The 27247-nt window shown below is 41.9% G+C and overlaps 1 protein-coding gene across 1 annotated transcript in view; it reads left to right on the forward strand.

The window, feature by feature from the left end:
• ADAMTS17 (ADAM metallopeptidase with thrombospondin type 1 motif 17) overlaps nt 1-27247 on the forward strand; it is a 201021-nt gene that overhangs the window by 57807 nt on the left and 115967 nt on the right. Inside the window, exon 8 of the mRNA XM_067305684.1 lies at nt 17201-17306. Within this exon, the coding sequence (XP_067161785.1) occupies nt 17201-17306 (106 nt within the window). The remainder of the gene's footprint in view (nt 1-17200; nt 17307-27247) is intronic.

Below are 27247 nucleotides of genomic sequence, written 5' to 3' on the forward strand. Positions count from 1 at the left end.
AATGGATAGGCAGATGCAGTCAAAATCAAGATTTTAATTTTTGCGCATCCTACAGAAGGAGGTGGCATTAATGATCACCAGTGCTGCTATGTAGTGAAAGATTTAGATTTTATGGGATGTTTTGGCTTTTCAGCTGTATTGCAGATTGCATGGGTTTCTAGCATTGGAAATTGCATCAGTCTTCGTTAACTGTGGATGTACACAATGTGGCACTTGTCACCAGTGGCTCTGAGAGGCTTAACTTCTGGTTTTCTCTTTCCTCTGAGATATTATTTATTTGGAAGAGATATAATGCTTTGGGCTGGGATAATAGATTAGAGAGATATGAATCATTTTGTCTTCATTCTTTGCTTATTTTTGCTTCCTGGTTAGATCAATGCAGAAATATCCAAATATGTCTATGCATGTTTTTGTTTTTCTGTATCCATTTATGTGTATATATAGAATTTTTAATAAAAGATTAAACTGCCCTCAAATCTATACTGGGGAAAAAAATTACTGTCTTTAAATGCCTTGCAGAATACTTTGAATTTGATATATCTAAATTTGACTAGATCCCACTTCTAGAAGGTGTGGGGGTTTCCTTATCAAGTTCCTGCCAAGTTAGATAGGAAAGTGACAGTAGAAGAAAGTGAAATTTTGGTCTAAATCTCATTTAGGTGTATACATATAAACTGCAGTTTGAGTCACTAGAATTTTGTTTGAGCATAGGAGTTCTCTTATTCACTTTTTAATTTCTGGTACAGGATCCTATAATAAAAGTGTTGGTCTGAAGCAGTTTGTCAGGTCTTTTCAATCAGCTTGTAGAAATGTGTTGAACTTGAAGAAGAGGAAAAAAAAGAAAAAAGGACACCCAACCTGATATCTTTCTTCTTCTATACTTTTTCAGTGTGATTTCTAGAATGGCTTCTGTGTTTAGCTTGGAATTAGCCTTGTATTTCTACTTTAGCTTGTGGTCATGAGCAGTCAGCAGGTTCAAAATATTTGTTGATTTTGTGTAGCCGTGTTATACATTTTTGTGTAGCAATTTTGACTGATCTGTTTGCATTAAGGCTCTGACTGTAATTAGACTGCTGTGTACACATTAATGTTCTGCTGAGCATCCATTTGTTGGTTTTAATAATGTCATCCATCAAGCTCTAGTGCATATAGTAGTATTTGCACTGTAGTAAACAAATGGAGTAAACACTGGAGCCCTTTATAAGGAAACAATGGCCAATAAGCAAGGAAGCTCTGCATGGACCCTTTATTTACAGGAAAGTTAAACTGATACTTTAAAATGAGTCTATCAGTCTAATCAGACTTCATAGCTCTTGAAATGAGAGAACTAAGTGACTGTTGAAGTTAAGTTTCTCTTTAGAATTTACATTTTTTGTGTCTGTTTAAGAAACCTCTAGACAGGATGTGTGTTTCCTATCCTGAATGCCCAAACTTACCTGCTTTTCCAGCTATACCAGTTGGTCAGATAAAAGATACTATCTCTACCCTGCTCTTGTCTGGCTCCGAGTATGGATGTAAATTCCTGTGTGAGCCTCTCATCCCATGCCTTCACTCCTGATCAGTTCTGTGGAAGTGCTGGTGTTCCTTGTAACCCCTTCGATCACCTCTTACAAGCATGTATTTACTTGCGATTTCAGCAAAATAGCATTGCTTACCTGAGTAGGTCTGTCCTTTTGGGTGTTTTTTACTCTGCTTCTTGACTGACTGTTTGCATCTGGACACATATTAAGTGGCATCTGAAGTAGAGATGTTTTCTTGAACCTGGGCCTCAGATCCTACAACACAAAAGTATTGATTATGACCACTGAAGTCCATTTTTTAACTAGGACTGCAAGTTTTAGGATTTTCTTGTCTGCTGTGCTGTTTTACTTGGCCTGTTGGTTTTGTGGATGTTTTAGCCTTTCTTCTCAAGGAACGGAGATCTGTACAGCTCTTTAACATCTATATTTGAGGCCAGTCCAATGCACTAGTGTTTAATCATTTAAAAAAATACTCATCCCATTGCAAGAAGGTGAGGCCATTTTGTTCTTGGTTACGGAAAATCAAATAAAAGTGCAAATCCATTGTCTTCTTGGAGTTGCTCCTGATTTATGAAGGTAAATGAGCTCAGAACAAGACTGGGTATCATAGGTTTCCTTCATCAAATGGATGGTACTGTTTTCCAGTGAGCCGGGCTATGTAAGTCTTTGGAATTGGCCAGTTGCTTGTAGTTTTCTTTCAAAAATGTCAGTTGCCTTGTGAGAGTCTGATGACCAATTCTGCCACAGTTTCATGTCTCTTCCTCCCTGTGTCTTACTTCCTTCTTTGTTGATGTTCTGCAGTCTATCCCATATTTCTTTCCACGTGTTTATCTGTCTCATTTAGGTCTTCCCCATTTCCCTCCTTCCTCTCTGCAGAATGACAAGGATAAGCGGCTTTCAGCACAGCCGTCTTGCATGTTTGCACTCTCTCAGTGATGCTCCTCTGAAACTGAGGAACGGGCATTGGTGCTGGGAAGGGTGAGGTGCTACCAGCTCAGAGCAAAGGTCCTAGGTACTGAGAGCATTTAGTCCTTACCATGGGGGCCCCAACTCTTGACTGCTGTGGTTTGTGTTGTCATGCAGAGGTGTATTTGCTGTGATGGTTAATTTCCTTGGGATTTTCTCTTCTAAATGACTGATTTAAAAGAGTAAAACAGCCCCATGAAGGAGCTCTTGGAGTATGGAGAGGATTCTTACAGTCCCCTGTTCACTTAGGTCTAGCAGGTTACCTCGAAGAACCATGTACATTCAGCAGTCAAGAAAACTGTACACGTTCCTGATTCCTTTTCTGCCCTGTCATGGCACAGCAGTCAGGGTTCCTTGTGAGAGGTTTTCAGAGCATCAGATGGAACCAGGCAAAGGTCATAATTTCTTGGTGATAATTTGATAATTATCTTGTGATAATTTTTGACTGAGTATCTGAGAGCCATCCCTGTATCTTCTACTTTTATCTTTGTTTTTTTACCTTTTTTATCTTTTTTGCATGTTGCATTTTCAACATGGGAAAGCTGCAGTCCACGTTTGTTCAGTGAACTGGTGTGTTTACAGAGATGCTGAACACCCACTCTTGTACCAGTGTCTTTGAGCTACAACATGGTCTAAGGACTGAAGTAAAAAAGTTCAGACAAAGCCCAGCCTTCTGGAGATAGGATCTAAGTAAAACAAGCCAGCAAATGGCTTAATGTTCCTTCTCCAAAGCTCTCCAAAGCCAGTGGTAAGACTCCTAGTGATTTCAGTAGGATTTTGATCAAGCCCATGGTGATTATGATACCTGGAACAATTAGATCAGATGTAATACGTATTGAGCATGCTTTTTGTGCATGCCAAGAAGCTGTTTATGTTGTAATTAATTGGGGGCCTTGCTGCGAAATGCGTCTCATTACCTGACAGCTGTCAGAGGCCGCTCCACTGGGCACCAAAGCAGCCTTGTACAGAAATACACTATCTGCTTAGCTTGGAAGTGCAGCTGTTACCATTGCAAATTCTCCCACAAGCCACTTACTGAGTGGGGCTTGATGGGTGAGAAAACCCGTACAAACCCTGGTGCAAATTCAGCACATAGTTTTCAGTCAGGACAGATTCAGAACCAGAAATGTCCCCCAGACGGCATACAAGGATGCATATAGAAGCCTCTGTGCTTCTCGGGGGCATTTTACTCAGAAGCATATTGGGCTAGAAGAGGCAATTTTCCCCTTGTCAGGCCTGCTACTTTAGCACAAAGACCTAGAGCAATAGCGGGAGCACACGTGCAGGGAGGTGTCCCACTAGCCTTCTGCAGGATACCATGGCAGGAGGTTTCTGTAGGGCTGCTTGCAGGTGCAGTGCCTCTGTGAGCCTTACGTGCTGTCATATCTGAATTCAGACCATAAAGGCCTCAGGACTGGGACTGTGTCTTGACTTGTGTCTGAGAGGCACCAGGGACTCTTTTGGCTGCTCTCAGTCATAGCAAGGAGCTCAGCAGTATTCATCCAAATTTGTATTTTCTTTTACAGGAGTTCAAGTTTGAACATGCGAGATTCCTTTTTATTAAGTGTGAGAAGAGCTCATGTTGGTCTCTTATTTTTTTTGTGAAAATTTCTCTCTAGCTTGTGTTACTGAGTTCTTTAAAGCTGACATTTTATTTTTGAGCAATTTGGATAAGGAGGTACCAAAGAAACTAGATTCAGGTTATATTAAAAAAAATACATCCAGCTGCATCACCTCTGAAATTAGCCGTTGGTTCTTTTTTATCAGGTTGGTGTCATGATGTGCTTGTAGCTGTGTCAAGCACCATTGGGGTGGGGGGAGTCAGAATGGACAGCTCTGTTTGGGAACCCAGAGGAGGGCCCTTTAGGGTGAGAGCCATTTCAGCCTGATATTTTTATTAGGCTTTTACAAGTTCTGTGAAAAATAGGAAACTGAGCAGAGGATAAAGACTCCCTTGATGTCGCCACTGAAGGAAGATTTCATCACCCACCGTACATCAGAACCTCTGCTCCCAGGTGGAAATGCAGATGTGTAGGAAATCAAGTCATCAGTTTTGTAATGGGTTTTTTGTTTTTTTATTGTCACCTCCCCTTGCACCATGCTATTGCACTTTGCCAGAAAAAATATGCTAGCTGTGGTATTGCATGAGGGGAGGAACAGAGCCATGGCACTGCCTTAGTGTCCTCCTCCTGCCCACCAACACGGAAGGGGCATTTTTGGTCGTTAGTCCTGGCAGTAGTTAGTAGCCAGTGCCGAGGTATTAGGAACCACCTTCATGCTCTCACATGGTATAAGGTTCTCAGCCCAAGCTCTGACTTCAGCAGAATGACTTAACCCTATTAACATTATCAGGGACTGAATTTAAGCCCCAGGTTTGTCAGTTTTCTCAGCTCAGGCAGGCTGTGAGATTAAATCAGCACTCAGTAAGGAATTAAAACAGAAGGACTGAACCAAGAATTGCTAAATAAGTTTATCAGTGTGTGTGTTGGCTGGCAGCTTGACAAGATGAAGCCAGGAGCCTAGACATCCCTGTAAGTCAGGATGTAGGAACTGTAATTGAGAAGTATCACAGAAGCAATTTGGAAAAGCATCTGTTCAAAGTTTGATTACTGTGAATCATCCTATTCTGCTGGCCTGCTCTGCTAGTCGCCTGAGCTGCTCCTATTTTGCCAAGAGAACAGCTTGACACGCATGCAGCGCCTAAAAATAAAATACACTTTAAATATTAGCATGTTTCAAACGCATAATCTGTTCACTTTTTGAGAGTAACATTTGTTTAATCATTCTTTAAGAAGATGGAAGGAATTTAATTGAGAGCTGTAGAAGAGTGTCATTCATTATCAGCACAGGTGTTAGACCATCTCCTAAAAACTGCCCCGTTCAGCAGAGTATACCAAAATTCTCCAGACACTGAAATATTGTTCAGGATACATTGCTGTATGTTGTTTAACATAATTGCAGCACTGATCCTTGCTCATGAGCCCACTCCTGACCAACACCGTGAGCTGGGATAGTTCCATGGCTTGGTAAAGCTTCTGAAGCAGTTAGAAGTACTTTTTGATTTATTTGAATAGCTTCATCAATTTCTTAGTGTTTGCAATTATGAGAAAGAAGAACTGGAACTGAATGCTGGACTCTGACTGTTAGCACTTAAAGCAGATGCTGTTTGGTACAGAGGCTCCAAATATTTTTTCTGATTTATTGCCAAGTCTGACCTTGTCTTTTCATTTTGGAAGGGAGATATGGAGGAATTTGAAGGCTCCAGGATCCCTGCTGTGGCGTTCCATGTTCTTTGTTTAGCAGTCTCATTAAAAGCTCTGATTTGATCTTCATTCCCCTCCATTCTGTCTGAACTTAGGCTCTTTATTAAAGCAGATGGCCTTGATGGGTTGCAGGGATAAACTGACAAATTCAAACCTGGAATACACTGAGCTCACCTGAAAAAGCAAAATGAAAATAGCCTCAAAGCTGATTTTGGAACCTTACACAGTTTGCAAAGCTGCAGCTATTGCAGGCAGTGCCAGGATTGTTTTTCCGTTTCTTGGAAGAGTGTAACCTTCAGATGGGAACTCCCCAGACAACAGCATGACTGTTAATGGACTAACACTGATAGACATGTGACAGAGGGGTTAGCATGGGACATGGTAGCTCTCAAGCCCTTATCCTTACTGATGGTGGAACTACTGTTACTACTTTTCTTTTGGTGAGTTTTTTTTCCCTGAAGGATGCAGCTGAGAGAGAGATTGAAGCAGTTCTTGAATTCAGGCTTATTTCACCGAATAGTCCAGGTCAAAATGAAAATACTAAAATGTTGAAATGATTTGGGGTTTTAGTAACATCCAAGATAGTTCACGAAGGCTGGTTAGAGGTTGAGCAGGTGGAGCGCTCTCCTCTTGTCAAGCAGTCCAGCATATGAGAGATTTGGACTCAGTTTCATCCTGTCTCTTTCTGCTTCAGTCACCAAAGTGAAAAGACAGTTAGTCATACAGCTCTACAAATCCCAAGTCCACCTGTTGCCTTGAGCAGGTTGCCTGTCTTCTGTTTATTATCAAATTTTGGGAAATGAAAGTCATACTTAATTCTGCAGCAGGTTGTAGAAAGGACTAGCAGCTGCATCTTTGCAGTGTACTCTCCATGCACTTAACAAAATGAGACCAAAAGAAAACATTTAAATTCAAATCCCTTTTGAGTCCTAGGCAGGGGTGAGTTTCAACGGCCGGATTCCAAATCCCGGTTTACAGTTTGGTTTTGTAGTTGGTGGTGGGTGGTTTGTTTTTTGTTTTTTGTTTTTTTTTCCCCAGTTCACAGTCACATGCTCCTGCAGTCTTTCAGAAGTGTCATATCTCTTCTGATTTCTGCTGGATCCGGTTCCTTTTTAGTGTCAGATAGCCTTGTACAACCTTGTCCCCCACATGCCATCTCTGCAACCTCTGCCTCTTTTTCTCTCACTAGCTGCTCTCCCACTGATTTCCGTTTGCTGTTTTCTTCACCAGTTCCAACAGCTGTCCTTTCCTTCTGCTAAATGCCATCTTCATGCCCACACTAAGGCCTCCCTCCCTCCCTGAATGTCTCCATGTCCTCATCAGGCCTGTTGCAGTCCAGCTCCAACCTTTCCTCAAGTGAACCCATGATGCCAGAAACATATGTCCAGGGGCTGTGGATCCATTTCCCTCCAGCATTAAGTAAACATAGAGGTTCTCTGAGAGCTCATATTCCCATCTGATCTTACCTCCTGCCCTCCTCAACCCCAGCCTCCCACAGAAATGACTCCCTGCTGCTCATGAGATCAAAGTCATGTTTCTTGAGGGCTTCTGGAAGACCCTTATTATCTCCATTTGTTCCATTGATGTCCTTGTTTTCTCTCATTCCCTAATCTCTTTCCAGCTGTCTTTCTCCCTTGTTCGCTAAATTTGAATTATAGCAGGCTTCTGTATACTGTCCAGCACTGTGTGTTGACTCATCCAGTAATCGATCATCCCTCCCGAGCCAGAGTCCTCCTCTCAAACCCACCTAGGTAGCTCTTCCCTTGGCTTTGCTGTTACTTACTAGGAATACAGCTGTTGTAATATATCTTACTTTGGGTAATTAAGCACATGTCTTTCCATGTGTGAGCATGAACATGCAAACTTTCAGCACTGCATAAGACATTTATGAACAGATGGTGAATTAACTGCTTGGGTTTGGGAATCTACTTTTGGAAATGTTGGTTTGATTTGGACTAAATATCCCAAACCTTATATTTAACTATAGAAACAGGAACAGAGAGCAGAAGTGTGTTTTTGCCTGTTTGCGAGTGCATTCAGCAGCAGCCTGAGCTTTGGTGGCTGGGAGTGTGCGGGAGAAGCCCTGTGGAATGTGGATGTTAGCATATCAAAGCAGAGTCAACAGGGAGATGATACCCTCCTTCCTGTGGCCCCAGTTAATTCTGTAATTAAGCAGCTCCTCCTGTCATGTTAGATGGAGAGGATTTATTAACGTGCTGTTGTCTAGGGTAGCAATGGTTTGCCAAAAGGGAGGAGTCATGTTAATGGAATAGGGGATGTCATGCTGAACAAAGAGCAGATGCCAAATAAAAAGGATATTTCTTTTTATCTCTTTGTTTGCTGAGCTCTTAGATCCTAGCACTTTATCATAAAAGCATAGAAAATTAGTCCTAGAAAGGACTTCAGTGGTCATTTGGTGCATCCCTTGCTCCAAGGCAAGATCAGTGATACCTGTGTCATTCCTGATGGATCTCTCTTCTATGAGGCTAACCAGTATACTTATTTTCAGTTTTCCTTGAATTACTGTGAACATTATACCCCTCCTCAGCTGTGGTCAGCTTGGTGAATGTTTGTCTGTAATCACAAATCCTTGTTGAATGACACTGGAAAGGTATGCGGTTTTCAGAGATGCCCATGCGAAATCTCAGGGGATTTTCAAAGATTATCTGCCCTGTGTTGGCATAATGCAGTGTTAATAATCTGTCTGGCATGTTTTTATAGGCTTTGGTTAAAGCCCATTCTAGGCTAAAAAGGTGTTAGGACATCTGTCAGCTCTCTTCATCTCAATGCATTTGCTCTCTGAAGCCACCTGTTACTGACCAGGGGAGAGGTGGGCCTTTCTGCCATGCTCCCGAACGATTCCTCCACCCCAGCGTTTTTATCTCATTGGTCTTTTCTTTGATGCTTCTGGAAGGAGGATATCCGTGACACAGGATTCTGTGAGAAAGGCAGTATGGTATTTAATGCAGAATGGTTAAGAGGGCAGAGAATAGGAGGAGATGGGGGGCCAGGCTTAGTGAACTGACTTCTAGGTGTAATTTCTGTGCCTTGGTCAATCTAGAGCAATTCCCTTGAGTTCAGAATCTGTCTTTAAGTCTGCTGTCTTGGGATATGCTTGGTGGAGGACATTTATCCATAAAGTTATGAGAGGGGCCGGGTTCTATGATCTGTAGGGCTTTTCAACTGCCTGGGCAGCTGCTTGTACGCTGGAAGAGACTGCTGACATCAGTGAATCAGCACAGTGTAAATCCAATGCAAATAGCATTAGAATCAGGCTCTTGACATCTTGGGGGATGTCTGTGGGTGGGCAAAAAAGTGAAGGAACAGATAAGCGACCCATGCTTTAAACTTACAAAACCACAGGAGGGTTTCCAGGGCACACAAAAGCCCTGCAGAAACAGAGAAAGCTAAAAGCGGAAAGCTGGCCATGCTGGGAAAGGCATTCCACATGTTCCATTAATTGCCATCCCGCAGGGTAATTAAAGAGAAAAGGATGATAGCAAAAGCCCTCTTTTAAGCTCTAATGGTTTGCGGAATCCTGCCTTCTTTGTAGATTTGCAGACTTGCAGAGGTTTAGCCTCACAAAGGTCTTATCTGAAAGGTCTAGAGTAAGGCAACTTGCATAGACAAACCCGTACTAGATGTCAGCTAATCTGTTTGAAAATTGGTGGAAGACATTCCTGCACAGAGTTCAGTGTGGGCTGACGGAGTCACCTGAAAAGCTCTGTTGAGCTTCATGTTGCCATGGCTGAGACCTGCGTGTACCTACATGAACTGCAGTCATTACAGAAAGACTAAGGCATGTGTCTGAATCTGGACCTCGCAATTGGAGTCCAGGTCTTGTGAAACGTTATCCGGGGATCTACTCACTAGACCCTTGGGCACAACAGCAGTTGTTCAGTTACCAAATATCTTTCAGTATTCCCAGGACTCAACGAAGTATCCCCTGTAAAAGCTATTGTGCATTTTGTTCATTCCTGCTGTTAGGACTCTGTGTTCTGAGGGATGTTGTATTAGCTGCTCTAGAAATATCTGCCTTCTACCCACGGCTAGTTATTGTGAATATCAGTGAGAGATTATATTTGTTAGTCTTTTTGGGTACGTGTAATGAAAATCACAAGATTGAGAAAGTAACTACACTTTGTGTTTCAACTATTTATTTTCCTTGCTGGGCTTTTGGGATTCTGACAGCAGTTATGTACACTGGAAGTGGCAGTGTTTTCAGAGTTACAAGGAAGAAGAGATTTTATTGGGCACTACAAGACACCAATCAGTCCCACAGGAAAGATGTCAAGCCACAGAGTACACTCAGTTCTGGGAGAGCATGCTAAATCTCTGCAAATCATGCTAATTTTGAGGTAAGGAGCTGAGTTTTTTAGTGGTCATGTTGAAATTTGGGGTATGGTAGGTGCCCCAAAGTAAGAAGGGTCAGATTCTGTGGTGATGGGCATGTTTGCAACAAGCTGGCTAGATGCAAAAAGAGTCAGGATCTGAGGTGTATTCTCAGAAGTAATAGTGACTTTCTGTGTCATCTTACCAGTTATTTGAATGTTGTGTCTCGGCTTGCCCTTCTGTAAAGTTGACATATTACTTGGTAGCCTCTCAGTGAGGCTGTGAGGACTATTAATGGGGACTTGTATGCCAGTTTGAAAATCTTGTGTGAAAAAGTTTTGCAGTGTGGGAAAGCAGTGTGCACCAAAGAGTCAAAGGAGTGAACCTCATGCAGCTTTAGCTGGGGATTTCTTCTCTTGGGATTCCCTGCAATCCAGATCATCTTCTCCCTACAGAAATGACATGGGCCTACCAATGCTCATGACTTCACTTGTAGAGCAGCACTGGCAGCTCAAGGAAAGCTGGTACTGGAAGCTAAATAGTTTGTCCAGGCCCCTTCACCAGCTAAAAGAAAGGAAGTTGTGTATGCACTACACCTGCCTGGATGGTATTCTAACTTAAACTCTGCAGAGTTGTGGGCTCCTTTTGAGGACTTTTACTTTGACTATTCCCATGTTATCCGAGTCCCTGCCCAATTCTGCAAAGAGGGTTGTATTTGGACCAGTCCCGTATTGCCATGGTTTCTCAGTAGGGTTCAGCCACCTCCCACCCTGGAGGGAATATAAGCTCTCAGCAGGGAGTGGATGTTTTGCTGCTCAAGAAAGTCAAATTAATTGAGCTGATTTCTTCACTGAACTCATATTTGTCTCTTGTTTGTCCCCCAGAGATTGAGACAGACACCAGGCCGTATTCTCCATCCTTTGATTAAGTACAAACAGAGGAAAAATGGTGGCTCTATTGTTAGTGTAGATTTTTTTCCTCAGGCACATGGAAAATAAGTTTTTTTTCATCATTCACCTTCCCTTTAAGAGTAAATGTATGCTTATGCAGAGGCCTGTTTGAAATAGGCTATGGCTGACCTCTTGCAGTGCCTAGGAGCCAGTTGCATCAGCTGGTCCATGGCATGAGAAACACTTCCTCTGAAAAAATGTTTGAATAGTTCAAAATACTGTGACTTGCTCTGGGTACAGCGTTTGGCAGAATTGTTTCTTGTTTTCCTACCTAACTGTAGCTCTCGTGTGCATTGGATGTTTGCACTATAATTCCATAACGACTATATTGTTTCCAGTGTGGTTTTCATTAAATACAGTGACAATGAAAATTATTGCTAAGGAAAACAGTTTCCATACGAGAATGTTAAGCTCTAATGGAAACCATGTTGTTACTGCAAGATTAACAAAAACTGGCATCTAAATGACTATCCACAACTAAGCCAAATTATTCTGTGCCACAAAAATTGCATGTCTGGGTTTGAATTAGCACAACCTCGTAAAATGAAGGAACATCTCACCCTGTAAGCTTCTTTTGCATGATCCCTGTAAACCAAACTTGGACCTGGAGGCTCAGTAGGACTGTGGTGGTAACCATCTTAGCCTGTCTGTGTTGTACATGCTGGAGAGGGTCCTTCCATGTATAGAGCTCTTTTTCACCTGTGTACCGCTGGCTTCTTGGGACCTCTGTTTATTCAGCTGTAGAACAGGGATTGTGTTATCACCAATCTTAGAGGCAGTTTAGTAGAGACTTCTTTAATGTTGGTAAAAAGTTTGGAACCTTTTGTATGTAGGCATTAAAGAAAGGAGAAGTATTTTCATTTTTAAATATCATAAACACTCAAAGATTCCCTTGATGAATGACTTGATGAGTAAATACAGGCAGGGCATCTCTGTCAAACATATCATCGCAGTAGAACGAAAAGGCAGAGCATGAATCACTTTTAGGATTTCCTGATTTTACTTGTGTAGGATGTTAAAGAGAGGCTTCAGGAGTGTAATTGATGGCAGTTGCACATAGAGGAAAGTCATGGGTGGATGAGAAAAACATCAGCTCAACACCAAACTAGTAACGGTGGTGAATGAGAAGTTTGCTCTGTGCATGTGGATATACAGTGAGTCTCCATCTGTGCGGAGCAGACTTCAGGACTTCAAGTTTGGCACCCTTCCTACAGCAAACACATTGAAAAGAGCAAAGCTAGCCAAGTTTTAATCAAGTAAAAGTTCTGTATCCAGAGGTGGCTGGCAAAAGGAGAGATTAAGGTATTAGGAGTGCAATGAAAACAAGACATTAGAGAGTTGAAAGCTGGAGTACCTGGGCAAGCCACTTGCTGAGCAAATATTCCAGTCGACAGAAGGAAGCCCAGAGTGTTTCGTTTAGGATGAAATGTGAACCCACACACCAGCCCTTCTCTTCCTCCAGCTCTGGCTATCACTGTGGCAGATATGTAATAGCCTAATGCCTAGCTGAGCTGGTAGGATAAATGTAATCATTCCCCTTAGAGATATTGCTAGCAGAGGGCTCATTAGCTGACAGAAAGGCCAACAGCTGCAAACTGTTTATGTATGACAACTTTTTGGATAAATCTGAGTTTACACAGTTGCCTGTGTCCTAGGGTTTGCTGTGGAAGTGCAGATAGCTTTGCATGTTCAAACCCAAGCACAGAAGTTATAGGCTGTAATTATGCAATTTCTCATGGGGGAAGCAAAAAAACCCTCACACTTAGTAAAAATAGTAATTGGCTTTCCTTTCCCTCTACCACTGATGCTTCTGCTTGACCTTTTTTAATATTAAGAATAGATTTGTAGTAGCTGCTGGGGGTTAGTAGTGGATCTAGAAAGATAAGGACTCTTTGTCTGTGAAGAAAGCTGCTGTCTGTGTATTTGTCTATGAGCACAGGATGAGTTTTGGAAAAAAAAAAAATTCAGTTCAACTTTCTGCCCTATATTTCATTTTCATGCACCTGTCTCCCAGCCAGGGCCAGATGCAGAATTGCCAAATGAAGAGAAGTTCCTCTTATATTATTCCCAGTCTGGTAGAACTACAGCATGCCAGGAATTTCATGAGCATGTCTGAACTCATGAAGTTTCCGCTTCAATTTTGGAGAATCAAAAGGCTCAGATAAAAATCCTGAATTTTTAGAGGTGAAATCAAATAACAGTTTCCATCCATCCCAGTGGAGAAAATAAATCATATTCATGCAGCTACCAAGGCATTGTACTACTATCATTGTCAGTTAAAGGTGTATTTTTCTCTGCATATCAATTTCATGGATTACTGTGTGGGTTACAAAGAAGTTGCATTGATCCTAACAGTTCAGATATATTTGCTAAAGAACTGTGTTATTTCATCAATTTGTAGATCAGCAGCATATCTGCTATTTATGTTCTAATCAAAGAATTCATGGGAAAATATACTTGTCCAAAAGATAATTATAGTCTCGGGGAATGGTTTGATGCAAAATATACATATATATATATATATATATTTGTATTTATATTTATGTATATATATTAAATTTTGAGGCAAACTTTTTTTCAGACTCAAAATGTTACAACAATTTGTTATAACCAGCTTGCTGCTCCAGAATGACTCTTATTAATAAGCACTCAGCAGCTGATAAGTTGGACTTCTTACTGTGTTCATTTCATACAGTGCAAAGCTTTCTGCTCTCTGCTTTTCTAGTATTATAAGCTTCCTACCCCAGTCCACTTCCATTCCTATATTGTCTGGCCCCTGGACTATGCTGCAACAAATGTCATTAATGATTCCAATAATAAAATAATTGTAGATGTCTATGTTTTGATATTCATTATTCCAAATATTATAAAATATCCACAAAGGATTCACATTAAACATTGAAAAAAAAATAAAAATAAGGTGACTAAGACTCTGTAACTGAGCTACTGTAGCTTCTTTTTCAGCCACTGATGAATGTACAAGTCCTTAATCATAAGTTTTGCACCACTAAGTAATGAGGCTTTTAACACAGAACAGTGTTCTTGCCAGTCAGGTTCAGTAGGATTAGAACTGCTAAAGAGAGACTTTAGAAGTATTAACATTTGAGGCCTTCATGATTTATATTACTTTTTAATTTATGTTTAACGTATTTCAAAACACTGCCAGAGCTCTAGACTATTTTGCTATACCACATCTTCCAAACATGGAAATATTGCCCCCTTCCATCTCCTAGTGCCAGCAGACACTGAAGCAGTCTTGTTTTCTGAAGTTTATCAGAAAACTTTGGCATGAATCATTTCAAGCTAAGCTTGCTTGCCTGATTGACCACTGAGCTGAGTTACAATACTGCTTTGTTCCTTCTCAGTTATATCCTCATGTGATAGATATAACTGAGGCAGATACTGACAGTGTTAAGTGGCAGATAAAGGCAGAATAATCGGGATTAGTAGCAGGAGCAAAATGCTGCCAAGTCTTCCAATAACAATCCTGCTCTGGTCATTGCTGTTGTCTGTACCTAAAACTGCTGAAATGTAACTAAAATGTCCCTCCATATTCAGCAAAAGTGAACATCAGCTGAGTTGGGTCTACAGAGACATATTTGTACCATCTTTTCTGATTGCAGCACCTGATGGACTACATGCCTTAGACCCAAAAGGCAGATGGATTTCCGGGAGTGGCTTTTGGGTAATAATTTGGCTGATAATTTTGTCACAGGGTCATAGCACAGCACTTGCCTGGGCTAGGCAAGCTAATGAGTGAAGGCAAACTCAACAGCCTCAGTAGCTTTCCTCTTTCTCAGCTGGGGACTGGGATTACCAGCAGCTGATGGGCCATCACAGTTTTGTCTCCTCTCACAGTGCAGTGTGCTCAGATCTCTGCCTTAGCAAAATCCCTAAGTACATCCTCTGATGGAGAGGCAGCTGTGGAGCAGATTAGCAACTTGGCATGGAGGGTCCTTCCTTCCCAGCACACCAACTCACGTTCAAGTGCTGGGAGAAGATTTATGAATTCTAAAATGTGACAGAAGACACGAATCTGAAGTAGCAGAGGATTGGATGAGTCACATAATTGTTCCTTTCCATCCCTACCTTCTGTGACTCAAATGTTCAATTTTTCCTTCCCTTAAATCAAAACCTGGCTGTTCTTCTTAATCCCAGACCTTCTGCCATTGGTTTTATAGTAAACTAATATTTCCCCAAATTGTTTTTTCCTTCTGCCGAAAGCGTTCCCAGAAATCGCTGATCCCAAGTAGTCTTGGAAGCAAAAGACTGCTATTGGTAAGGGTATTATTATTTATAAATCACTATAAAAGTGCATGATAGCAGATTTAAATCAGGCGAACTATCATCTTCCCTTTTCAGAAGTCAACCATGAGTGTTTTGTGATCTTTAAATGAAATGGAAGGCGTGGTCGTAGCAGGAGACACACTGCAGACGCCTGCGGTTGCGGTTCTGTTCTATAACCTGTTCGTTAGGCTATCAGTTATGTGGATTGAGTTTGCAATCTCTTTCTCTAAGTAACATATTACTTCTTGAGCAATTTCTTGACATCCATATGACTATTCTTAGGGTAAAAGCAAGTCAGTCTATGAAGAGTACCGAAATCCAGCCTTCTATGGCCATTGATTTGAAAAGATTAAATCTTGATTTTATTTTTGCATCTGGTATGAATCTGGCTTTCCACAATCAACACTTTTTGAATAAGCAAATGTTAGTGTCTGATTTCTGCCCTGCCTTTGCTCACTACTGCTAATGCTGAAGTAAAGGGCTGTTGCCCACCCGTTCATTCCATCAAAAATTGCCCTGGAGATAAATATCCGTATCCATATTGTTGTCAAAACTCATAAAACTGGAACTCGACTTCTTCCAGGCCTAAAGTTTTACACCATTTGCACCCTGATAAACAAAGCTTTATCAGCTCTGACAGAAAAAAGTGAGATCGTGTTTCCATTGCGCAATGGTAGTCTTCACATTAAAGGCAGCTAGATCCTAACTGCCTCTCTGGGAGAACAGTGCAATAGCAAGGAAATAGATCCCTTGTTTTCTGGCAAAAATAAACAAATATGTCTGCTTGAAAAAATTAAAGGGCAGCTGTGGAAGGTCTTGACACTCCCACTTCTTGCAGCATGGCAGAAGGCTGTGGGAAGTGACAGGTTGAAGTCAGCATTTAGGTTGCTGCATGCTCTTTGGAAATCCTGTTTTGTGTGCCTGCTTGCACTGTTTGTGTGGCTTTTGAGATATGCCTGTTTAGGAGTAGAGGACTTACACAGCTAGAGGCATCCTTAGTCTCCTTCTCTATCTTTAATCTTTGTGCAAAACTCCCAACAGCTTAACTGTGTGTTCTTGGTGGAAGATGAAACAAGATCTCATTAGCAGCTTGTTCTCTGAATGGGCAGGGATACAGTCACAAAGCTTCCAAAATGTATACTGGCACTTTGTGCAGAGGACAGTCTGGATGCAGGAAGGGCATCTGAGGATTATTGTTTTTCCACAGCAGAAGTTTCATGCCATAACTTCTGGATTCCTTTTTGACTTCAGCCTACAACCATTTCTGGTGCCCACACGAACAGGACCAGAGAGTACTGAGCAATTGTCTGTGGGATCAAATCCTAAATTCCACTAAGTCATAGAAGGCTTGTGCCACCTTCGTTGCCTTTGTGACTCACCATCTATAGTTTGCCAGCTTTTCTGACTCTGCTACTCTTGCTTTCTTTAAGTATGAAAATAAGGGAAAACATAAGATCTCTTCAGAGAGTCTCGGCTTTTATTGTTTTATTGCTTTGCCCCAACAGGATACTGGAAGTCAAGTGAACTCCATTTCAAGGCTTGTTAAGGCTACTTCAGTGCATCTTTTAATATCGTAGGAGGGGGTATTAATAGACAAGCTTAGATGAATTCTTTAGTCTCTATGGACAGTGAAATATATTTTCCAATGAAAACAGTGAGGGCGAGCATGCTTAGCTTGAGTTGTTTCCTGTCTGATGAAAATCTAGGCTGATTTCTCTGTAGGATGACGATCAAGATTCTCAGATGATTTTTTGAGAAACTGCTCTAATATTTTCCATACTAGATGCATTTTTTTATCATTTTGGCTAAGTTATTGCTGTCTGGTTTGAATGCATGAGCTGTTTTACCAATTCCGATGGAAATATTCTCTGTTCTGTTGCAGGGATTGCTTATCTGGGAGGTGTCTGCAGTGCCAAGAGAAAATGTGTTCTTGCTGAAGACAACGGTCTCAATCTGGCATTTACAATTGCGCACGAACTTGGGCACAAGTAAGAACTGGTCCTTCTCTTTCTTTCTTTGCTGATGCCACTGTAGTAGACTTGTATTTGAAGCCATACAGATGAAGTTACTAATGTGGCATGTTTGTGATGATTTCATAGATCTGGTTCATCAAGCAAATTGATGAATAGCTTACTTTTTAGAAGACATATGTAATATTCATTTCAGCACACACAAATCTTTCTAGTTTGACCCTTCCCTATTTTCCACTCTACATTTTGATTTTGAGCAGTGTGAAGAGGCTTCGTTCCCTGACATGATTGATAATAATAATTAGAAACAAATTTTGCTTTTATTTGCACAGTAGAATAATTCCAGAACAACGACATTAACTTCAAAATCTTTGAACTTGCTAAATTTTCTCTGAAGTTCACGTGTCTCTCTCAAGGGGTTTAATAATTGAATACTTTAGTTAGAGTTTCACCTCTGCATGTGAAATAATTTATTGTGGCAGAAATTGTAAACATCAGCATTTTGGAAATGCCCTTAAGTGCTATTATGTGATCAACAGAAAGAAATCATGTAACTTGATTTATCAGCTCAATCACAGCTAACCAACACACTTTGAACACTGACTGGAAAAAATAGCTAAGAATGTGATACTTCATAGTCAGACTGAAATTTTCAGAATGAGATTACCAGGTACTTTCTGCAGGTGACTTTGAAGACTTCGTTAAGCTGCTTGTAAATATTCCATGGGCAGAAGAAAACAAAATTGACTGGAAAAGTCATTTACTGTACCTTCTTAATGCAGTTAATGAGTTAACCCAAAGGTCAGCAACCACACTCGCTGCCTTCCAGGCTAAGTGTAATATGCACTTACTCATAATACTTACAGGCTTTTTTCCCTTTCCATTAACATCACTCTGGTTGCACTTTGTCACAGTAAAACTGTGTAATGTATAGAATTAGACCAGGAACAAATTTATACAGGGGCAGGGGCTGTGCCTATGGGATTTCCAAGTACTCCTTCCTTTAGCCTCTATCTGGATGGAAAGAGGGAAATCCCACCCTTGTGACTTTAGCGAGAAGCTGTGCTGAAGTTTTATCTGCACCCTTCTGGGCTCCTACTGTTTGTATGCCTGTTGCATCACAGAATGGTTGGAGGTTGGAAGGGACCTCTGGAGATCATCTAGTCCAACCCCCCTGCTCAAGCAGGGTCACCTAGAGCATGTTGCGCAGGATTGTATCTTCTTTCCCTAGCAGTAATAAGGATTTGACAGCTAAATTGGAGCCAATGTATCATGTTCAGATTATGGCCAATCCCATTCCATGACAAATAATTATTTTATGGCAGTATATTTCAAAGTTGCATGGAGGATATTTAGGTTACTACCAAAAATGACAAGATGAAAATGAATCTCCTGTTCACCCTCCAGTGACACCAAAGGCAGCTGAGCCAAACCAAGGGTGGTTTCAGCAGGAGAAATGAAGGACATTTGGTTTTAGTTTTATTTAAACCGCGTGCCAAGATGTTAAACTGAGCCTAAGCTTAATAACAAATTAACCTGTGGGTAATGTTAAGGGAAATTCAACATTCATCTTTGGATGGGCCAAGACCAGGAGGGAAAAATACTTGGGCTGTAGAAAATCCAGCTGTGTAAAAGAGAGTGAGACTGGTCTGCCCCAGTGTTTGCCAAGTTTCCCAGCAGAGCCTGTCAAGGTTCCCTCTAATAATACCTTGCAAAAAATCCACAACATAAGTAGGGGATGTAATGCTTTAGGATACAGCTCTCCATCTGTGTAGAAAATGGCAAACTCCATTTTCTTTTCTGAGTGCATTTTTGGTGGTAAGACCACAGTGTCCTTTCTCTGGTTTTCTTTCTTTACCTCCATCTTGGAAAACAATTTCAAGAGGTGAGTGTAAAATGTCCAAAGGGGTCGACAGAGGGTAGCTGGGGTTCAGTACCCTGGAGGATCTCTGTTCAGATGCAGAATCTTTGGACAGTGAGTTTGCTGTCATGCGGAGAATCTGCTCCAGGAGAGCCACAGATCCCATTGTGGAGGAAGTGAGCCCTCCAGCCCTTCTGCCCCCTCATCCCTTGCTTATGTCCAGCTATATGCATGCATAATCAAAGCCTTGGTATGCCAAAGGCAGATAGAGAGGGGGATAAAATACCATCTGTCTCTCATCGCCCTCCCTGAGTATCAAAATTGTCCCTGTATGCTGTCATCCACCAGTGACCTGGTTATTTATTTCAAAGTTTGGTCAATTTATTGGTGCCTTTCTGGCCTTGAAGTCAACAGGAATCTTTTTATTGCTCTTACTAGGGGTCAGGCCTCTGCTTCTGTTTTTGAACTGCAGCAGGGTTCTCTGAGCAGTCTTGTTTCAGCGTGTCCTGTGCAAATAGAAGGGTTGTTTGCCGGTCTTACCTGCAAAGCAATAAAAGTTAAGTGACTGAAATGTAAGGAAACCCCTTGCAGAGACAAAGGCAAGGAAGCTAAGCAGATGGTCTTCAAGTTTAAAAAAGAAAACCAAGACTAGGTACATGTTTCTGAGATTTTATTGAAAAAAACATTTCCAGTCGAAACTTACATCCATATTGGCAAAAATATAAATTTTGGAGAGTCATACTTGTGAGCTTTATTGAAGGCTGACTTCCTTATGAGTGTTGAAAAGCTGAGATTTATTACTTCTTGCGTTGAGACTAACAAATGTTCGTGGAGATCACAAGCTCTATTTGGCATTCACAGATAGTTTCTGATGTAGACTTGGAAAAAGTGAATGGATTACTAATTGACGTGTCAGATTCCTAATCTGCCACTAATGTCATTTGGACTTACTGCAAAAACAGTACTACAGACAGCTGCACTATGAAAACATGGAGACATCATTAAGTAGGTCCATTAGGGTGATGCTTATAGGTCCTATAAATATTCATCTGCAGGCTTTAAGCTGTAAGGTTGCTCTTGCTTGATTATTGGGTGAGTTGTATAACTTTTATCTGTTGAATTGATATCTTAAAATCTGGAAAGATGATTTTGAGTCATGGACACAAATGGAGCATCCATTTGTATTTAGATATTGTTTTTTCCACAAAGAGTCTAGGAGAAGGATTTTGCTGTTACAGTTCAACAGGCAGGGTAGAGACCACTAAATATAAGACAAGGCTGCAAATCCTAAACTTACCACCACCCAAGACAGGACCCTCAGGAAGCACCATTCCTTCATCCAGCATGGTCAATAGTGGATGTCTTTTTAAAATAGCATGTTTTAATGCAACCACAGTTATTTATTTATTTTTTTTACCCAGGGATTGCTGGGTGGAGTGCTGCGTTCTGGTCTATGCTAGAGAAGACTCAGTGATCATAGTGGCCACTGAAGTCCTAAAATTATAAGCCCAAGGTTTTCTAATTATAAACATAGATATATGTTGAAACCTTTCTTACCCATGTATTACTTAGCTTTCTGGGCAACCCCATCAGTAAGAGCTTAAAAATGCCTTAGTGTTGTCAATGGCATCCTGAATGGTGCTTCCTTCCTCCTCCATGAACTGCGCCAGTGTGAACTTGCTCTGCGATTCATACCCCAAAGGCCACCCTGAACAGTGTGACTTGTAGAAAAGTCGTGCCACTTCCCCCTCCCCTGTTTCTCTTTTTGCTTGCAGCAGCGACATTGTTACCATTTTCAAGACATTTTTCCAAAGAAAAAGGCAAATACGTTTTTTTTAAACAAAAGCTGGGATTCATCTTTATATCCCTTATCCCTAAGTGAAGCGGGTGGGCTGTAGCCAGTGGTTTTTCAGGACAACAATGCCAGCTTTGTTGCCGTTCCTGTTTCTCTCAGCAGCCTTGGCTTTCCTGTTGTGGGACGGGGCGGGAGAGGCTTGGGTGGGGAGGGGAGATTCCCATTCATGAGCTGGGGAACCTGGCACTGCCTGGATGGTGAGAACAGCCGGAGGTAGTATGGCTGCAAGCCACGCTGTGTCAGATGCCCTTAAGTGAATCAAAATCAACTGACAATAAGCAAGATGCAGTCTGTTGCCAGCAGTCTGAAACCGCATGGCCTGAAACTTGAAGCTGAAACAGATGAGGACAAAAACAAGTCCAAAGGTAAAATGCCTATAGAGCACAAACAGTTTTGGATTTGGAGTCAGCCAAGAGAAGTGTTTAGAAACAGCGGGTTTCTGTCCAGTATGATTATTTGCTTTCAACATACCTATCGATAGATGTAGCTTGGTTAAAATGACTTTAGGGTGCATGTTTATTTGTTAAATAATTAACTATAGCCTTCGTGGTGTGTCTCAAGTGATAGTGGGGTTGCATGTAAGGGAAAAATGCTCTGTGGATGTTCCCTTTGTGGCCTGGCATTTATGCTAATAAACTTGTGCATAAATTACCATGTTGATCTGTCCAGTGCAGCATCCAGCAGAGAGATTCTGTCATGCAAATAGCTGTAGGAAAGCATGTCAAAACATTGCAGGCTGAAAGAGAATGCATCTTGAACAGCTCCAAAACCTGTACAGAATAATGTCCCGTGACAGCTTGCCCTGGCAAATTGAGGTCAGCGCAGTGCAGGCATACAAGCATACTTCCAAAGAATTAGAACAGGAAATTACCGCCACCTTCCCTCCCCGCGAGGTGTAAAGATTTGGCCTTTAAACTTCCATTAAACTTGGAAAAGTTTAATGTAGAACCTGGGGACCCAGCAGAGTAAATGGGACACAGATCTGAGCAGTCCGGTAGTTCTGCAGAGCGCACACTAAGCTGATAGAAAGCAGATTCTTTTCCTTAAGCAGTTTGTTTTGTGATTCCAATCAGCAAGAAGCCAGCAGCGATGTAGCCAGTCAGCCAAACCATGGTGGCAGTGTAAGGGCAGCAGTTCTGGAAATGCCATAAAAAATGGAGGGACCTTTGCTGCAAATCCTCCAATTTTACCCTGAGATTATGACGTTTAGGTGCAGGATATGGGAGCTGAGAAGGCTGTTTTGAAAGAAAACCCCTCAACTCCCTCTGTTTTCTTTAGAGCAGCTCACCATAGTCTAACCTTGAATGCACTGACTCTACTGATGCAGGCAGGGGAGTATAGTTTATACCTGGCTAACTTTAAATGTTAAACCTATTTTTCATAAAAGCTCCCATCTGGGCTTCTTTTTCCGCTCTGTGTTGCTCATTTGACCCTCTGCACTGTAATGATGGCAAATGCAGGGCTTTCTTCATAACATGTTTAAAGAGCAGATTTTTGGAAGTATGAGCAAAACAACCACCAGTAGGATCCTAGGGTGTTGTGGTGCTGACAGTGAGATCAGTCGTAGGAAAAAAGGCAGACCTTGCAAATGCTTGAAATGTAGTGGTAGCATGAGTTAGTCCCACATTTTATCAGGCATGTTGTCCCTGACCTGAATTTCTGTGGAATGTTTTTCTTCTTTGCTATTGCAAAAGTACACAAATTAACTGCCAGGAAGCACTCCATCCCCAAATTACTACTTACCTCCCAAAAGGCATTAAAAGCAATTTTACTAAAGTTGCAGAATGAAACTCTGAGAAGCACCGAAGTCTCAGCTCCAGGGTTATCTGGACAACTTCAGTTTCACCTCCAGTCCCTCTGTCCTCTGAATGAGGCAGAAGTTCTGTGCAAAGGGTGTTATTTCATCTTGTAATTAAAGACTCTAGCCTAACACATGCCCACAGAGGAACAAGTTAAGGTTTTACAGCCAATTGTAAAGGACAGATTATTGCATTTAACTTTGTTGCTTTGGTGTTCCTTTGTATACAGGTTGAGTGTTGATGGTGTTTGTGAGGTAGGTGATTAAACAGAGGTGCTGGACATGGCAATGCTGGAGTGGGGCTCAGGCAGAGAGACAAGACTGTGAGCGGGGAAGAGGGGAGGAACTCAGAAGGTCCTCACAGAAATGTGAATTAACAGAGTAGAACAGGAACCATTCAGAGTGTGTGGACACCACAGCCTGCATGGCTGCATGGGTTGGACGGTCTTGCAGGCTGTTTGTACATCCTTTGGTTTCAGTGGTAGTGCTGTTTGTAGGTGGGTAGAAAATGTTTGGTGTGTGTTGAAATTATGAGTAATAACAGTTCAGACTTTCATCTGGGACTTAAGGGAATTTATGTGAAGCAGAAAAACTGAAGAACACCCAGAGAATAAATAATTTGCCTTTGGTCACAGGATGCGGGAGAGCTGGAATAGTCTGGTTTCTGATACCTAGAACACACTCTCTTCTGCCTGCACATTGTACCTGACTGCTTTAGAAAGGTATCTAGAAGGAAATAACTTTTTTCAGATGGCTTAAGTTGGCCTTTGCGCTGTATCTTTGAGGTGTCTTAGTCATGATCACAGAGTTAGCTGAGATAGATAAAGGAAATACTGCCCAACTGTTGGCCTCACTCTCCTGCCAGAGACTGTTGCTTCCAGGGCAGAGGCCAGGTTTCTGCTGTCCAGTCACTACAATTTATGGTCTGACTTGTTGGTATTAACACCTGAGGATCAAGGGCACACCCCATCAGCCGTCGATATTATGGAGAGAGCAGCCACTCCAACAGTCCTAGCTAAACCCATGTGCAAATGGGAACTGGAGTCCTGTGCTTTGCCTGCAGTTTGGTCTTTGCCGTCACATAACTCTTTGAGACAGACCCTGGCTTCACTGAAACTAGGCAGCATGGATATCCCTGGTAGTGATGCTGGACCTGCACAGCACGGAGACTGTACAACCCATCCAAGAAGCTGGACAGGTTCGAGCGCCGAGTTCTACCTGTGGCTTTCAGGGAGTCTTGAAGCTGTTCCAGCTCATCCCTGGATGGGAGCTGAGACTTACAGGTGCTGAACTGTTTTCCCTTTCTTTATAGTGAGTTCCTAGACCATATAAGAAGCTCTGGCATTGGTTCAGACCCTTGCCCAGATGCAGAGAAGGGTGTGGGACAGGGTACTGTGAGTATGCTTGACTGTTTGTTTTGTTTTGTGGATGCCAGTGCTGCCATCCAGTCCACACACAATGATGAACCCATCATACCTGGGGTGCAGATCCACCTGACTGAAACTCACTGATCTAAGTCCCCAGGCCTCTTACTCATTCCTGTACTTGAATGTTTTACCGAAGTGAGACCTTAAACAAGACGTGGCCAGCCTGTAGGGTAGTATCCGTTTGTGTGATGGATCAGGGATGTAGCCTGTGGCAATCCGACCAAATATCCATCTTGTGACTGGATATACTACTTTGATGGCACTGCAGTTCTGTCTTGTGGTGGAGAGCTATGGCCCGGTTCCCTCTGTGCTTTTACAAAACCCTGTGTGGCTGCTTTGGCCATACTGCAAAAAAGACTGTTGGCACTCATATGTCTGCATTTGTAGGGGTTGAAAATCAGGGTCAATTGGATGCCAAAGGAGACAGTCCCATGCAAGCTTACTCTAGCAAGCTCACGTACTAGTAACTGTGTTGCTGCACTAAGACTTCCTGAGTAGCTATGTAGTTTGTATAAGGCAGTTACTGCCCCATCTAGATTCTGCTAGTGCCAGAACGCCTCATTTTAAATCTCACCGGAGTATGTCTCCGTCCCAGTGCAGTGCAGTCCCAGGATTCCTGGGAGTGACTGACTGCCGTGTAGACATACCCTGAGGCTGGCCAAAAATGCTGGCAGCAGTCCGTACCCACCCCAGAGTTGCTAATTTTATTTTCTGCCATTTGTGTTGTAAATCTGTTGTGGAATGTCTCTCTCTGTTCCCAGGCTCCCTTCTCTTGTTCCCCTCCTCCCAGGTTTCATTCTTCTTCCACAGATAATTGCAAGCACATTTTCACAGTTAAGTTGCCCTTCTCTGTACAACTCCAAATGGACATAATGAAACACTGTCTATTTCATCATGTTTCTTTGTATGTCAGAATCAGACTGATCTGGCCTAAACAATGATTTAATAACATATTCTGGTTTTGAAAGAGGAGTAGGTACAACCTGAAACTACAGGAGGTATTTCTTGTGCTTAGTAACACACTGAAAGGTCTGCTTTAGACATAAAAATCTATAATGTACCTAAGTAACTGGATAATAGTAGCTTGAAGATAACTGAGAACTGTGCCACCTAAGTTAATCACAAGGAAGCAGCAATCAAAGGTAGGTCTAGATCTGAACATTTGTAAATAAAAAATTCAGTGGAGACTTCTGCAAAAATGGATGGTGTGACTTGAGATGTTGAGGAAGAAATAGTGATGGCCACCAAGCATAAGGTGTATTTGGCCAGCATAATACAAGACATGATACCTGAATGAGCTAATTTAAGTTCCAGAAGCAGAATATCCCTGATGTATTAACCATGGCTGGGCAAGATGGTTTTGCACGGACAGTAGGATCAGAACCATGCACAGGTGCTCATGGATCATCATTCTCAATGTGAGATGCAATTAGTGAGGTCATTTGGTAGAAACTGAACAGAATTTGGGGAAGGCAGAAATGCTGGGGAAATCAAATAGAGAAAAAGAAGTCTCTGAAGGAGAAACGGAGAGGTTTGAATAGTCTCATGTGTCAGACTGTCTGGATAGTAGGTGTGATTTTATGCAAAACTGCAAAATATTTGAAGGTGCAGTTGCTGAACCTGCTAATCCTAGCATTATGGCGGGGTACCTTCCCCTACCATATGTATCTTTTCTTCCCCTTATATCTTCAAAGTTTGGTAGTTTATTTACAGTATTGGAGCGGAACCACATTGGAACAGGTCGTGGGAATGTCCACCTCACGTTGCGTTCTGGACTCTTGTGGCAAGCATTTCTGTGGTTCTGGGCAGGGACGTCTATGGTTTTACTCTACGCTTTGTAAAGCATGTCTGTGTAATCCCTCGTGAAGCAATATTCTGTCTGAGTCCCACTAACTTCTTTGTTTTTGAGCATCTTGTGCAGCTTTAGTTAACATAAAATTGCACCAAACAGGCAAACAACAGTCATTTAGAAACTTCCAGACAACATAATTTTTGTTTAATCAACAGCTTTGTGGCTTTGCCAGCTATGTCTTTCTTTTTGAAGGCTTATTCTGCTGAGTAAGCCAAGGCCATGTTAAATAGCTGGACTGTAATGATTTGGCAAATCTTGCATATGCTTCCTGCTAGAAGGGCTCTGGTTTCATACTTCGTTGGCTTTGCTGGCAACAGCCTTGTGCACCCAGTGACCCAAAACATAGGAACCGTACAAGTCCTCATTGTGCAACCTCTACAGTACACACCAACACAGGAAATATTAGGTTTGCAAGTGCCATTTACCAAATAAGCATTTGTTTTTATACAAGGGCAGCAATCTAGCAGAAGTATTTACTTTTCCACCAGCAGTTAGTTTCCAATAGCCTGTAACCCAGGCTGTCTGCCTGGCCTGCTGAGTTCAACAGGTTCCAGGTGAAAATGACTGCAGAGTTGGAGAAGGTGATAAATCCCAGACTGTCACTTGGACAAGCCTTCTGTAATAACTCAGCAGCAGCAATGCCAGTGGAAATGTTGTTGCCTCTAAAATTGTGGTTCTCTTTGCTGTTATGTCAGTGGAAGGTTGCACTGTAGTGGAACAAGGTTGGCTGCCTCTTGGCCAACAGTTGTGTTGGGGAATAAAATTTAGTGAGAAGAGGTTACTAGACAGACGAAATAAACAGGCCTTCTTTGTTCTCACTGGTCCGTTCCCATTTGTAAAACCCTCCCTACGTCAGACGCTGGGCCTCTTTCCACTGCTCAGTCCAACCCAGCTGGGAGTTTTGTCATCTGTGTCTTTACTTGAACCCCAGTTTCCAAAAAACAGAAGAATAATCCACAGTTTTCTCAGTTTTCTGCTTTTGTTCTTGTCTAGGTAAAGCAAATCAGAGCAAAAAGAGTCTCATCATAATGCTTTGTTCTCACTGTGTCTTCCTTACCTGAAAAGTTTCCTTCCTGCTGGGCCCTCATCAGTTGAGTGTGTTATGTGCTAAAAATCAATGTTTTTTACTGTGCCTTCCCTCTCTGCTCCAATTCCATCCAGCCATT

This window comes from Apteryx mantelli, chromosome 15 (assembly GCF_036417845.1).
Source record: "Apteryx mantelli isolate bAptMan1 chromosome 15, bAptMan1.hap1, whole genome shotgun sequence".
In the NCBI taxonomy this organism is placed as follows: domain Eukaryota; kingdom Metazoa; phylum Chordata; class Aves; order Apterygiformes; family Apterygidae; genus Apteryx; species Apteryx mantelli.